Source organism: Micromonas commoda, chromosome 3 (assembly GCF_000090985.2).
Source record: "Micromonas commoda chromosome 3, complete sequence".
NCBI classification, from domain to species: domain Eukaryota; kingdom Viridiplantae; phylum Chlorophyta; class Mamiellophyceae; order Mamiellales; family Mamiellaceae; genus Micromonas; species Micromonas commoda.
In genome coordinates this window covers 1,103,507-1,116,394 of record NC_013040.1, presented here as the reverse complement: position 1 = coordinate 1,116,394, position 12,888 = coordinate 1,103,507, and the positions used below count along the sequence as shown (strand labels likewise).

The following is a 12,888-nucleotide window of genomic DNA, read 5'->3' as shown; positions in this document are numbered from 1 at the left end:
TTAGCTAGCTCTAGCTACTACGAAGGTACTAGTAGTATTTCGAAGCAGAAATTTGTGATGATTAATCTGCCTCTCCCAGACCATCTTTTTGATCTTCCCGAGATGTTGGTTGAGCCGACTTGATGGCCTCAGCATTCTGTCTCAACACATCACCAGGCGAGGGAAGGGGTCGAGAGCCGCCACCAGTTTTCGTCTTTTTATTTGTATCGATGCCGCTGCCCCAACCGCCGACTGGTGCATCCGAATAACTTGCCGGGTCCATTGGATCTATGCCTCCAGATGCTGCTTTTCGTGCTGCTCTTTGAGCAACCTGAACTCTGCTGCTTGGAATTGGATTCGCAACCTTTGGGATCGGGCGAGTCGATATGCTTGACGGCCCGATTCCAGGACTGTCGGCATAGATTCCTGGTCCCTTTGCCACGACTACCACGCTCGGTTTTTGCTTCGGAGGTGGCTTTACTTCGAGCGCCTGCTGTCCAGGAGGCGGTTTGTTCAAAATCCTGCTGCAGTGTAGGCAGAAGCCGTGCGCGTGAACCAAACCGCGGCCAAAACCGCCGCAGCCGCGACACCGTTTCATCTTAGCGACTGTCGCGGCATCAACCGGTCTCTCCCATGACGTGGCTGATGTGAAAGGGTTGCAATAATACGTTTGGCCTGTCTGTGGATCTAAAGCTGATTTCCACCCAGGAGGAAGTGGATCTTCCTCTCCCTTTCCGCTCTGTTCTGCGGCCTGTTCCGTGGGGCGGGTCCATGAGGAAATGCCTAAAGCTGTGTTGTAGTAATAAGGCTTCCCGTACTTCGCGTCTATAGTCTCCTTCCATCCGGGTGGAAGCGAAGATTCCTTAGCGCTATCATTCGCATCCTCATTGCCGACTTTGATGCCCCTCGCCAAAAGTCGCTTCTTTAGCAGCGGTGGGAGTTCTTTCTGGGGAAACGGAAGCTTGGGACAATCAGCCGGGTGGTGCACAATCTCGACTGGTATCGGGTATCGCTGAAAGCCTCGCTTACCTTCTCTACTTCAGTTTCGGCCGTGGTCGCGGTTTGTACGTCTGCTAGGTCATCCGGTCCTCTCTTCATCGATACCGAATGGGTGTCCGGAGCAGTGACGTCGCGCCTGAAGAGCAGCCCGTAAAACTTGATAAACACTTCACTTTACCTCTCGGACTGTCGTGTCTATCTTCGTTCGTAAGACTTTAGCGTGCCTAAGTTTGTCGCAGCTTGGTGAGGCGGAGACGAGGCGCGAGCACAGAGCTGACAGCTTCACGGCTGGATAGACCTTGGTCAAACGTATCTCTGACTCTAAAGATGCCAAAGAGGAGTAAGATGCTTCTGATGCTTCTGGTGGTGTTGCTTTGCTGTCCACGCCCTTCTCGGGCAAACGAGGGAGACAAAAAGTTTCAGCTTCAAGCCATACTGTGCTCGACCCCTGAGTGGTCACTTCTTGAGACTTTGGTGACAGCTCCGTTGGTCGGTAGCTACAACGTTCAGAATTCTTCTCTTCTCCAGAAGCTCCTCTCCCGTTTCATCCCCGTCTCTGGGACTCTCGAGGTGCGCGCAGACAGTTCAGCCAAACTCTTCCTCCTTTTCGTCCACTTGCCACTTATTGCTCCAATCCCTCGCGCCCCAATCAAAGTATACCTGCAGTGATGGCAGCAATGACGAGGACAGTGGCAAGATGACCGTTGACGCGTTTCTTCAAATGGACGACTCCACCGCGCCAATGAACACACTGCGGTATTCGGCCTTCGCTCAACTTGCTAACAGCTCCACAGTCGTTCACAGAGTCCATACGTCGACCCATAGCGACTACATAGGAAAAACTTTGGTGCGTGACATCGAATTCCACAAGGATACGTCGAAGCTGGTGCTAACCCCGCGAGAAAAGTTCCTCGGTGCTGCATTTACCCTCGTCTGGATCCCTTCACTCAGCTAAGCGTTACCTTCGAAGGTAGTACTACCTTCGAAGGGTAGAAAAATAGGAGTAGCTTCTCCCGAACAAAAATCCTCGTTTCCTTTACCCTCTTACGGGTTAAACCCTGACCCATCGAATAAAAAGGTCCATAAAAAAGTTGCGTGTCCGTTTCCGGCAGTCGTCTCAAAACGCCCCTTCGCCCCCGGCCGAGAAACTTATTCGGAAGGGCACCTCCTGCAGGCGGGTTCAGGCGTTGAACGGCCGAGAGAATATCATCACACGCTCCAGATAGTATGGCGGAGCTGCCCGCTCCGCCGTCGCTTCTCGACGAGGTGAACCCTCGCCTTGTCGTGGCAGTTACGCGCTCGCAGAAAAGGAAGAGAGAAGAAGAGCAGGCCCTCGTCTCGGTGAGTTCGTTATTCGGCGCCCTATCTTTTAGCCCGGCTGGCGCCCGGTGCAGCCTTTAGACCGGAACAGGGTTCGCGCGCGCTGAAAATAACAACGCCTGAAGCGATGCGCTTCGTAAGCGATGTTTACCAGACGTTTATTCGTCTCGATACGACGTCCTGGCCGCCGTTAACTCGGTAGATCCTTTTTCCGCCCCTCGTCCCTAAAAACGCGTTTTTCCCATGTTCGACGTAGGAACGCAAGGCTTCCGGCGCGTCGGCTGAAGCGCTAGATTCATCTGCGAGGGCTACTTCATCGAAAGGTGCAAGTGGCTCTGTGAAAGTCCATCAGTCACCTCCGCACCGCCCGGACAGTAAAGACGGTCACTTGCAGTATGAGCTTGGTGAAAGCATTACGCCTGTGTACAAGATTCTTGCACCGCTCGGTGAGGGCACGTTTGGTCGTGTACTGGAGTGTTGGGACAGGAAATCTCGCAGCTATTGCGCGGTTAAGATCATTCGAAATGTACAAAAGTATCGAGATGCCGCTATGATAGAGATTGATGTGCTTAAGACAGTGCAAAAGTCGGATCCAGAGGGAAGGTACAACTGCATCATGCTAGAGAACTGGTTCGACTACCGCGGGCACATCTGCATGGTTTTTGAAAAATGTGGCCTGAGCCTGTTTGAGTTTCTAAGGAAAAATCATTATAAGCCGTTCTCTGCGCATCTGGTGCAAACGTTCGGTCGTCAGCTCTTGCATGCGGTGGCTTTCCTGCACACACTCAAGTTGGTGCATACGGATCTGAAGCCAGAAAACATTCTGTTGCTGTCCAGTGCGTACCAGCGGGTGCCTGTGTCCTCAGGTAGTAAGTTCACCAAACGCGTCCCAATGGATTCGACCATCAGGCTGATTGACTTTGGGAGCGCAACTTTCGAGAACCAGTATCATTCCACTGTCGTGTCGACCCGTCATTACCGAGCCCCGGAGGTCATCCTTGGGATGGGATGGTCGTACCCCTGTGATGTTTGGAGTGTGGGTTGCATTTTGATTGAACTGCTCACGGGTGACGCGCTTTTTCAGACTCACGAAAACCTCGAGCATCTCGCCATGATGCAGGTGGTACTCGGACCCATACAGCGAGATGTGATTAAGCGTGCCGACAGGCACGCACAGAAGTATTTCAGGAATGGGGGGGAGCTCAACTGGCCCGAAGGAAGTCAGAGCGCTGAGAGCACACGAGCAGTGGAGAAAATGAAGAGTTTACAGGAAATCGTCTGCTCTCGACTCGATGGCACGCCCGCTGCTCACTTCACCGACCTCTTGCTCAAGTTGTTGGCATTCGCGCCAGAGGATAGGATCACGCCTGACAAAGCTCTCGAGCATTCGGCTTTTCGCATTGAGCTTCCATCAGAGGAACTCATTATGCCGGCTAATGTCCATCGGACGTCTTCTCCTCGGATAAACCAGTCAAGGAGTGGAAATAGTCATCAGCGCGCGAGCAAGCAGGGAACCGCGCCGCAAGCCCCCCCAACAACTTGTGACTCTAATGCATACGCAAACGCTTGAATTTCTTGTTATACGCATAGAAACTGTTTGATGTACATTTGCATGCATAACCCTAAAGATCATCGTAGTCGTCGTCTTCGGCTAGTGAACCACCCAACGACCCTAAAGTTCCTTGAAGTGATGGAGCCTGTCCATCGCCTTCACCCAAAGAGCCCGCAGCAGACTCCACGGCTGGATCAGCTGCCGGTTCAGGAGCTTCGGCTGCACGAGCGACCTTGGGCTCCTGTTCTTCATCATAACCGTCATCATCCAAGCTACCCACCCCGAGAGAACCAGTCGCTGCAATCTGCGACCTTGACCGCTTCGAACTATTTTTCCCGCCAGCAGCAGCATCCGCTGCGATCCCAGCGCCTGCCTCTGGCGGAGGAAGATCTGGAACTCCCTCCACGACGTCTTTGAGAAAATCGAACTTTTCGTTGCCCATGATGCTGGCTCGCAGGTGTCCGGCGCTCACCGTCTTAGCTCCATGTGCGCTGGCAATATCTGTGGTCGATTTCATGAGTTCCACCATGAACATCTCGAGCGCTTTCGCTGAGTATGATGAAAGGAAATGAAGCGTGAAAGTCAGGAAGAAGAGTCAGGGTCGGGGAGGGTGATGCTCAACGTACCCATCAGAACGGGAGTTGCCTGCGCGATCTTTCCCACTTCCTCGTCAGCCTGCATGAGCTTCTTGATCCGCGCGGCTATGGGATTCTTCTTGGGCCCCATGTTGCCTGCTGGCCGCTTTCACGCTTTCCGTCTGATTCTTTTGAACCTGCGCTTGTTTTCAGGAGTGAAGAGACCACCACTCAACTGACACTGGCCAAACGTTCTGCCCTTGAAGTTCGTTCTGTACAGTAAAAAGTCTCCGTCGTCGTGTCAGCACTGATGTAAACGATTCCACAGTAGCGGCGGCGGTACTGCTTCGGGCACGAGATTATGAACCCTCATTAAGAATATCTAGCTAGTAGCTTTCGCGGCAAGATCTAAGGGAAATGTCATGTCGGCCGTCGCCGTTGAATACGTCTTCAAGAGCAGCGCGGCAGGCGAAGGCGAGGTGGTGAGTCGTGCGTTTTCCAGCCTGAAATCCGTCTCACGAGCCCTTTCTGCAGGTCGTGCGTGCCGAGCGTGCTGCTTTGTTCCCGGAAACATCGTCGACAGCCCATCGTGATGAGACCGGACACGTCGCGTGGCAAGCTATGCCGGTGCTTTGTGAATTTATCTTATCTTCAAGGGGTAGGCAGTTGCTCACCTCTGCAAGGGTTCTGGAGTTAGGAGCTGGCATTGGGATACCTGGCCTTCTGGCAGGTCGTGTGTGTACCGAGCTCATCATCACTGACAGCAACGATGCGGTGGTGGAACGCCTTAAGCGAAACGTCGAGCTTAACTTCGGTGAGATGAATTGCTCCGGTGACGCTATACGAGTGGAAAATGTGGTATGGGGAGCTGACCTTTTCCCATCAAACCTTGCGCACAGCGTTGACATCGTTTTGGGCTCGGACGTCATCTATTCAGCCTCCAGTGCAAAATCATTTCTGGAGACGGCAGAGGCTGCCATGGCGCAGCCAGGTGGCATCATCGTGCTCGCATACATTCCAAGGTGGCCCAATGTTGATCGGGCACTTTACGATTCTATAGCTGTGATGAAGCTTTCGGCTGAAGTTGTTCCTCTGTGCTCCTTCATGTCTGAGAAAACTTCCAATGGACATGCTTTGCCAAAAGGAACTTGTTTGCTCCTCTTGCGACGTATGCAAGATGTTGATGATCCAGCAGAAGTGTGCACAGATCCCCCCGAGATCACCAGACGGCAGTACAATGACGATGTTAGAGAAGTTTTTGATGTTTGCATCGGGCCAGGGAACATCACCGGTGATTTGTGTGATAGGTTATCAAGTGGCATAGGCTTGGACTGCGAGGGGAAGCAGCAAATTTGCTTGGTGATTGATGCGACGGGGCCAGTTGCATTGACAACCGAGAAAGCGAGACTTTTATCCGATGTCTTTAGGGTCCCACCGCTGATAAACTGTACTGAACTTAAGTTGAAGGAATGTTGGCTAAGCGACGGTTGGGCAATTCTGACTCCGGGCTTGCTTGACTGTGCGAACAAGTTGTCTCGATTGATTGCCGATGGAGATGAGATTGGCGTTAGGGCTGCGAAGGAAATCAACAAACTTTTGTTGCACTGCTCCGATCTCAAATTCCTAGGCTTACTTCGAAATCCTCTAGGAAACGATGGGGCTATCGCAATCACTGGAGGTCTTTCATCTTGCTCCATGCTTCACTCGCTTGTCCTTTCTCACTGCAGAATCGGTGATGCAGGAACAGCAGCCATTGCCCGTGCATTTCCACCCACTCTACAAGAGCTGGATCTTTCGAATAATGAGCTTAGCGCGATTGGAGTGGCTGACATTGCGAATGCCATGCGAGATTCTGTACTGTCAAAGCTGACCATCCTCAACCTAAGTGGAAACGACATTGGAGCCAGCGGAGGTGCCGAGCTCGGTGAAGTGCTGGGCGTTTGTGTGCCCAAACTTCAACAACTTGATTTAAGAGGGTGTGGGATGACTAGCACTGGTATCACATGGCTGTCGCGTGCAATCCCAGCCTGTGAAGATATGCGCGTTCTTCACCTTGGAAGCAACGGTGCTGGAGATGAAGCGATGAATGAGCTTGCGCCAGCCATCTCGAGATGTAAGAACCTAAAACACTTGAGTCTCGCGATGAATTCAATCACAGGGGAAGGTACATGGGTTTTGGTTGAAGACTTAGTCGACTGCCTTTCCATCACACATATCGATATGAAAGGCAATAGTCTGGGTGACGATGGAGCTGCCGCGATTGCAGACATTCTTGCTGAGGTCAAAACTTTAGAAGTTGTAGACCTGTCAAACAATGAGATAGGAGAAGAGGGTGCCATTGCATTTGCTGAAGAGTTCGAGAAACCTATGATGGAGGAACCGTTTTCTTGGCCACGGGGTTTGACACTACTGCTCGAAAATAATCCTGAGATCGTGGGCGCGGCGAGGAGTAGGCTTGAGAAGGCTGTTGAGGACAAGAACCCACAAGTTGAGGTGAAACTCTCCTCAGTTACCGCTATGGAGACAGGCTTTGGACGGTAGCAGCTAGCCAGGCTAGATAACGGACTGTATCAACAAGGACTACTAGGAGCTGCTTTATGCTAACGCAGCGCTCGATTTTTCCTCTTCGGTTTGCTGCTGCCAGTACGTTCAGACAGCCAATTGACGATGGCGGCGATGATATCATTACTCGTCGGCTTCTCATGCATCAAGTCGTGGAAGACATTCTCGACCCATTGCAGGGTCTTGTCACTCGACGAGGCACGATCGTATAGCATTTGCGAGCTTGCTGGATCCGTCATCTGGTCATCTTTTCCGTGGAAAGTGATGAACGGAATCTTCATCTTATGCATCAGTGTCTGGGTGCGTTTTGTTCCGATGTAATATTCGGCCGCAACGCGGCACCTGGTCCGCATCACGCCAGACGGGTAGGTCAAATCATCCATCTCCACCTCGAGCTGAGAATGGGGAAACTTGATGTTTTTCGCCGTTTCCGCGACCGGAAGGGTAGGTAGGAAAACGGAAATCATAGTCACGAGCGGTAGCAACACCTTATTGATGCCCCTGGCCGCCAATCGGTCAAGCGACAACATCGGTGCGAGGAGCACCACTCCGTCTGCCAGGTTCTCGTCCTGCATAGCGGCGTTCACCACGACAAAGCCGCCCATGCTCATGCCTAAAAGGAACGTTGGGAGCTCTTGACCTACTTCTTGTCTCACGAGCTTCACGAAACGCTTGAAATCGTTGACGAGGTCCTGCACCCTCTCGAAGTAGCAGCGCTTGCCCCGCGCGTAATCCGATCGGCCGTGACCCTGGTGGTCCAGCGCGAACAGGCTGTAGCCGGCCTTGTTCAAGCTGTCTGCCCAAGTTCCAGAGTACTCAGTTCGAATACCCGGGGGTTTGGGGCTATTTAGGAGCTCGAACGTGGCGTGCACACCATGTCCGTGGCTGAAGATGACGACCCCCTTGGGGTTCGGCACTTCCCAGCTGTAAAAGGCGATGGATAGACCCGCAGCGTTCTCGAACCTTCCCATGCGGCTCAGCTGACCTGTGCTCAGGCAACCATTGTAGTCATATCTTGACCACTGATCCTTCGGAAAGAACTCCATGATACGACCCACTATGCCAGATGGAGTAGTACACGGCAGCCTCTCGTGGCCCCAGAAGCAGTGGTGCACGGCCGCCTTGGCGCGCGGCACTAAGTTTATCTTTTTCTTGGCGAACAGGTTTGGCGGAGATCCTGCCTTCTCCGATGCTCATTTTTAGCTCCTGGTGGGTCGCAGTGAGACACAAGTGAGCCCGCGACGATGAGAAGTTTACAACGGGCATTCAATTATCGCACGTGTCTGAAAGCATGGGCGACATGTGGCGACGCCTCGACCTCCACGGTCTCGATGAGGAAGGTTTCTACACCTTTTCTCGCCCGAAACCAAGGCGAGCTGCGGTGGATGAGCACGGTAGTGCCTCCTGGCAAGACGCTTGGCGAAGTTACTCACGTGGATTTACTGGAAAAGGAAAACCCAGATGACATTGCCACCATATGGCGTCAATATCACGAGGGAAAGAGTGGTAGAGTCGGTTTGAAAGTTGAGCCCGAAGCGTATAGGTCTCTCGAGAAGCGCTCTGGGCAGTGCCCCATTTTCGTGATGCCCCTTCACAAGTCCCCGGGCAGGTTTCTCTCGCTGGTGATGCAGACCAAGTTACCATACGTATCTTTCACCGCCATCGACGATTTCCGGAAGCTCCAAGAAGCAGCGACGCCTGTCATGGTCGCGGCGCATTACCCAGAGTTAATCGACTCGAAGGGGCTGGCGCTGGTTCAAGCTGCGCACGTTGATGCCACAACAGCAGGCGCAGTTGAACATCTTACCGGGCAAGAGGCTGTGAGGCTCGTAAGGTTGTGCCACATTTTTTATGGCGATGATGAGCTGTATGAGAAGTTTGTCAAACCTTTCAATCACAAACAGAAGGACTTTGACTTCGATAGCCTAGTTGCAGAAGTGAGCCGGAGGACATGGGGGGATGATGTTATTCAGTGAGTTGTTTATTCTCGAAAAGTTCACAAAACGACAGTTTCATCAAGAGTTGCGAATCCATTGTGTCGAATGCGTGGCAGGCGACCAATATATCACGTTCCGGCCATTAGCTGCAATGGCAAGGATTCCACGTAATGTCGTGATTGCATTTCGCGCATCATCACAAGAAACAAAGTCAACTTGAAGTTGTGATCCTCCATCTGAAGAGATCATGGCTGTGCCTCTTGCTCGCTCCCATCGACAACCCAACTTGCATGTCTCACAACCTGGAAGTTGAGCTGTGACTTCTAATCCGTCGACTGTTTCGACCGCAGAAACTCGGATTGAGCCCATTCCAGCTCCGCCGCCGTTTCCTGCCCATGTTCCAGTCAACTCACTCTTTAAGATTGCTTTGGTCATCACAGACGTCTGAGTCGGGACCGGGGACTGAGGAGCTGGGCCTGCTGGGACTGGAACATAAACTGGGACTTGCTGCACCACCGTATTTGGGGTCTGGTACGCCATGGCACGACCGGAAAAGATGGATGGATCGTAAAATCCGTCATCATAGTATCCAAATCCGCCCCAACCTGGATACAGAGTTGACGTGCCGACAAGCCGAGAGCCGTATAGACCCCCTCGAGAGAATCCACCGAGAAATGCATTTCTGCCTCCCCAGTAGTTATTAATGTTGCCATTCCAACGCCGACCAAAACCCCGCGGTGCCGCGAATGCCCCGGCGCGACCAAATCTACCACCACCACGACCGACACGCCCTCGCTGCAGCAGTCTTCGTCCGATGTTAAGTTGTGTCTTCTCGGGTGCCGTTTGAAATGGATCAATGAACACGGTGACACGATGAAGAGTTGGAAAGCCGTCATATGATGCATTTGCATACCCTTTCCGCAGATCTTGAAATAGCTCGTCGTCGACGATATCTACGCGTCCGTTTTCTCTGAATATGTCCATACCGGCGGGAATGTCAAAACGAAGCTCCGATGGTTGCTGTGAATCCCATTCGGCGGCCCCCAAGACAGTGCCCAAGAGACGTCTATACGGCATGGAGTCAGATTCGTTATGGCGCTGCAATCTAATATCTTGCGGCAACTCTCCGGTGATTATGGCGTTTGGTGGGTTCGGGCCAGCGAAGAAGTCTTGGACCAACTCAAAAGCGAAGAAGTCCTCAAGACTGAGCATGTCCATCGTTCGGTACGGTCTATCAGCGAAGACGACTATCTGCGCAAGTACCTCCCTAAAAAATAGCTGACCCCCAATCAAACCGCCATCATTCGCGGGGACAAGCGTCACGGAGCCGGCTTGAAGGACAAATAAGAGGTCAATGGGATTAGGTGCATTTCCGGTTGCATTTGGTTCGCCGGCGAGCAGCCCGCGAATGTCTACATCCGGCCAGAGAGCAAGCTTGTTGACTTCCTCGTTCGAGGCTGTTGCGGCTGCTGGTGAGGGACCAGAAGCAGCGCCTTGGGCCCGAACGACGTCAAGGCAAAGGCAGATGAGGGCGATGCGGGTGAGAGAGTTCATCATATCGTGGGTGTCGTGAGCCGCCGGTGTGCGGTTCGTGATGTTGTTACGATCGACTGGACGCGTGCAGTCGTTGTTTGGTTTGCTGTCTCCAAGAAAAAACCTCGTCTGTAATAACTTTTACATTTCCCATCCAAGAAAAAATACCTTCATAAGAAGGAGGAGACAGTGCCGCACCACCATACTGAATGAGCTGTGCCTGAGCTCGGTCACGCGTCTGCAGACTTGGTCCCAGGATCGAGAAGTTCGGCATGCAGAGAGTCACAAGTAACTCGATTCGACTCGGACCAACGCAGATCTTGGAAGCTGCGTGCGCTGCCCGCGACCTGGCGAGAGTGGAGGAAGCGATGTTGACAGTGATGCGTGCGGGGCGGTCTGATCCCCAAGACGATGAGCTACTCAGCACCGCGGCGAAAGTCGTCTGGGACATTGTGAGCGACAGTGGGACGGTGGATGAGCGAGAGAGAGCTAAACTTACTATCCGAAGGGCGGTGCAATGGCTCGTGGAGGAGGCCGGTAATCTCGAAGGTGCCTACTCACTAGCACATATCACAAGCGATCGCGTCACCTTGGAGGATGTACTCGTAGGCGCAGCACGAGGCCGGAAGTACAATCCCAGTGCCGCTCGAGTCATGGCAGTGGTGCGAGAACGTCTTGATGGAGTGTAGAACCGAAGGATGAAGGCCGCAAAAGTCTGCTGCTGCACTAGCTAGTGGCTATAGAGATCTAGTTCCTACTGTAATAGGTCAATTCACATGACAGAGCACAACCGCGACCTTGAGCCCGTGCTCGGATGCCCACCTCCTCGAATCGCGGCAAGATTTGCATCAAAAATTGTGGTTTTGATCCGCGCGACTACCGGAAGGTGGTCGGACGTCCTGATTCCCTTGGCTGAGGTGTAAACGTCAGCTCCGTTGTTGCACCGCACCTTGCCGCCTGTCTTGGTCCTCCAGAGGACGCGATCGGTCCACGAAGGAACTCGCTGCTTAGCTGAGGTGTCGTAGACATCTGCAGTACCACGATTCAGCTTGTATGTCGGCGGAAATTTCAGTTCAGCCTCGGACCAGCCAGAAAAGGCACGCCCGGCGGCTTTTTCGATCCCGAGCTGGTCATTGGACAGCATCACGTCCATCATGTCATTCTCCAGGAGCACGTCCACCGCCCGTCTGTTCCCCTCGACTCGGTAGTTGAGATCGCCCATGAACACACACATATCAAATCTTTCCGCGGCGGTCCACGCACGGCGCTTGAGCAAACCCCCAAAACGCGAGGGAGTCTCTGGAGTCGGCCGATGCGGGTCGATTGGAGTATGTGGTTTCAACGCACCAGTTTCATCGGGAGCATCTGCGGGGGCCACTGCGTTGGCCTTCGCCTTAGGTTTTCGCACTGCCTTCGATGATGATATGCTCCCATTCTGACTGCCAACTCTGGGCGCAAACATCGTCCTCACAATGCGATGGTAGTCAGCGTTGCGCTGCTTCACTTTCTCAGTGTGTGCCGCAAGATGCGCGTTGAGGAAGCATAGTTCCGCCCCTGCGCACATGAACGCAACTCCGACACTCCCCTTGTTCCCGAACACGTTCCCTATTCCACAGCTTACGGCGTCTCTTCTCACGTCGCTTACCAGGGGCAACAGCTCTCGTCTGAGGAATACCTCCATCTGTATCCATCCACCAGGCTCCAGCGACACCCCCGCAAGATGCACAAACTCATCGTCTCCACCGAGCGCTGAGAGTATACCTTCTACGAAGCCGTCCATCGCAGCGGCTTCCTGAACACCGATTACCAGTATATCGCACGGAGTATCTATTCCGTCTTCGTCATCGTCCGCTGCCGACCATCCACGGACGACGTCGCCGTCGTCGCCACGGCCAAACAGAGGCGCCAGCATGGGCTCCAGGTTGCTCGGGAACTTCCTTCCGCACATGTTCCAGGTGACCGCGCAGACACGTAGCTCCTTCTGTGCAGGTTTCCTGCCGCTGGTGCTCGCCGTGTCATCGTAATTGTATCCGTCCGTCGCTGGAGCGCGAGACCTCACACTCAGCAGGCGAGGGGGCGGGACCGGGTCGAAAGGGACGACCGTCGCGGCGCCCGGATCGTTCTCCGACGAACCGGAAGAACCATCGGAGTCCCATGCCTTGACCGGCGACACGGCCTTCGGTTGCGCACCGGGCTCCGTTGGCTTTGTATTGCGCGCTCTGAGCACAGCGGATGGGCCCGCCAGCGGCTGGCTCGAACCCTCCGGCCCTTCCATTGCGCTGTCGCGCGCGGTCAACTGCAGCTATCAACGCTCTGAAGTCCTCTAAATTCGTACCCCTCGGCGGGCTGGCATTCGGAGCTGGCATTCGGCTCGTCACTGGAGGTGTGTGACTCTTCCATCAGACCAAAGGATTCTTCCTGACTCCCAGCA

The 12,888-nt window shown here is 53.6% G+C and overlaps 10 protein-coding genes across 10 annotated transcripts; 5 read left to right on the top strand and 5 right to left on the bottom strand.

Annotated features, from left to right (window-relative positions):
• Window positions 1-61: 61 nt before the first annotated feature.
• MICPUN_57153 (predicted protein) lies at window positions 62-1,077 on the bottom strand (the record flags this gene model as incomplete). Its single annotated transcript, XM_002500571.1, has 2 exons — window positions 62-991; window positions 1,048-1,077. The coding sequence occupies 2 exons, from the start codon at window positions 1,075-1,077 to the stop codon at window positions 62-64; spliced, it is 960 nt and encodes a 319-aa protein (XP_002500617.1).
• Window positions 1,078-1,305: 228 nt separating this feature from the next.
• MICPUN_57152 (predicted protein) lies at window positions 1,306-1,647 on the top strand (the record flags this gene model as incomplete). The annotated part of the gene is made up of 1 exon (XM_002500997.1): window positions 1,306-1,647. One exon carries the CDS (start codon window positions 1,306-1,308, stop codon window positions 1,645-1,647), a length of 342 nt encoding a protein of 113 aa, XP_002501043.1.
• A 171-nt stretch (window positions 1,648-1,818) lies between these two features.
• On the top strand, window positions 1,819-3,922 carry MICPUN_57150 (predicted protein). Its single transcript, XM_002500996.1, has 2 exons — window positions 1,819-2,319; window positions 2,555-3,922. Exons 1-2 carry the CDS (start codon window positions 2,206-2,208, stop codon window positions 3,866-3,868), a joined length of 1,428 nt encoding a protein of 475 aa, XP_002501042.1. The 5' UTR covers window positions 1,819-2,205; the 3' UTR covers window positions 3,869-3,922.
• Window positions 3,923-4,259: 337 nt separating this feature from the next.
• Window positions 4,260-4,549, bottom strand: MICPUN_74029 (predicted protein; the record flags this gene model as incomplete). Its single annotated transcript, XM_002500570.1, has 2 exons — window positions 4,260-4,399; window positions 4,477-4,549. Coding segments are annotated over 2 exons (213 nt in total), but the record flags the coding sequence as incomplete, so codon positions are not given.
• Window positions 4,550-4,847: 298 nt separating this feature from the next.
• MICPUN_57148 (predicted protein) lies at window positions 4,848-7,020 on the top strand (the record flags this gene model as incomplete). The annotated part of the gene is made up of 2 exons (XM_002500995.1): window positions 4,848-4,907; window positions 4,960-7,020. 2 exons carry the CDS (start codon window positions 4,848-4,850, stop codon window positions 6,964-6,966), a joined length of 2,067 nt encoding a protein of 688 aa, XP_002501041.1. The 3' UTR covers window positions 6,967-7,020.
• A 5-nt stretch (window positions 7,021-7,025) lies between these two features.
• MICPUN_80225 (predicted protein) lies at window positions 7,026-7,958 on the bottom strand (the record flags this gene model as incomplete). The annotated part of the gene is made up of 1 exon (XM_002500569.1): window positions 7,026-7,958. The coding sequence occupies one exon, from the start codon at window positions 7,956-7,958 to the stop codon at window positions 7,026-7,028; it is 933 nt and encodes a 310-aa protein (XP_002500615.1).
• Window positions 7,959-8,231: 273 nt separating this feature from the next.
• MICPUN_57146 (predicted protein) lies at window positions 8,232-8,950 on the top strand (the record flags this gene model as incomplete). Its single annotated transcript, XM_002500994.1, has 2 exons — window positions 8,232-8,821; window positions 8,923-8,950. The coding sequence occupies 2 exons, from the start codon at window positions 8,232-8,234 to the stop codon at window positions 8,948-8,950; spliced, it is 618 nt and encodes a 205-aa protein (XP_002501040.1).
• A 49-nt stretch (window positions 8,951-8,999) lies between these two features.
• On the bottom strand, window positions 9,000-10,478 carry MICPUN_57145 (predicted protein; the record flags this gene model as incomplete). Its single annotated transcript, XM_002500568.1, has 1 exon — window positions 9,000-10,478. One exon carries the CDS (start codon window positions 10,476-10,478, stop codon window positions 9,003-9,005), a length of 1,476 nt encoding a protein of 491 aa, XP_002500614.1. The 3' UTR covers window positions 9,000-9,002.
• Window positions 10,479-10,729: 251 nt separating this feature from the next.
• Window positions 10,730-11,146, top strand: MICPUN_57144 (predicted protein; the record flags this gene model as incomplete). Its single annotated transcript, XM_002500993.1, has 1 exon — window positions 10,730-11,146. The coding sequence occupies one exon, from the start codon at window positions 10,730-10,732 to the stop codon at window positions 11,144-11,146; it is 417 nt and encodes a 138-aa protein (XP_002501039.1).
• Window positions 11,147-11,229: 83 nt separating this feature from the next.
• On the bottom strand, window positions 11,230-12,732 carry MICPUN_57143 (predicted protein; the record flags this gene model as incomplete). The annotated part of the gene is made up of 1 exon (XM_002500567.1): window positions 11,230-12,732. The coding sequence occupies one exon, from the start codon at window positions 12,730-12,732 to the stop codon at window positions 11,230-11,232; it is 1,503 nt and encodes a 500-aa protein (XP_002500613.1).
• Window positions 12,733-12,888: the final 156 nt, after the last annotated feature.

What these genes read in the sequence shown, in the direction of transcription:
- MICPUN_57150 (XM_002500996.1), top strand. Translation starts at nt 2,206, where the DNA reads ATGGCGGAGCTGCCCGCTCCGCCGTCGCTTCTCGACGAGGTGAACCCT. An exon ending in AAGAGCAGGCCCTCGTCTCG is followed by an intron (nt 2,320 to 2,554) that starts GTGAGTTCGTTA and finishes TGTTCGACGTAG; the next exon opens with GAACGCAAGGCTTCCGGCGC.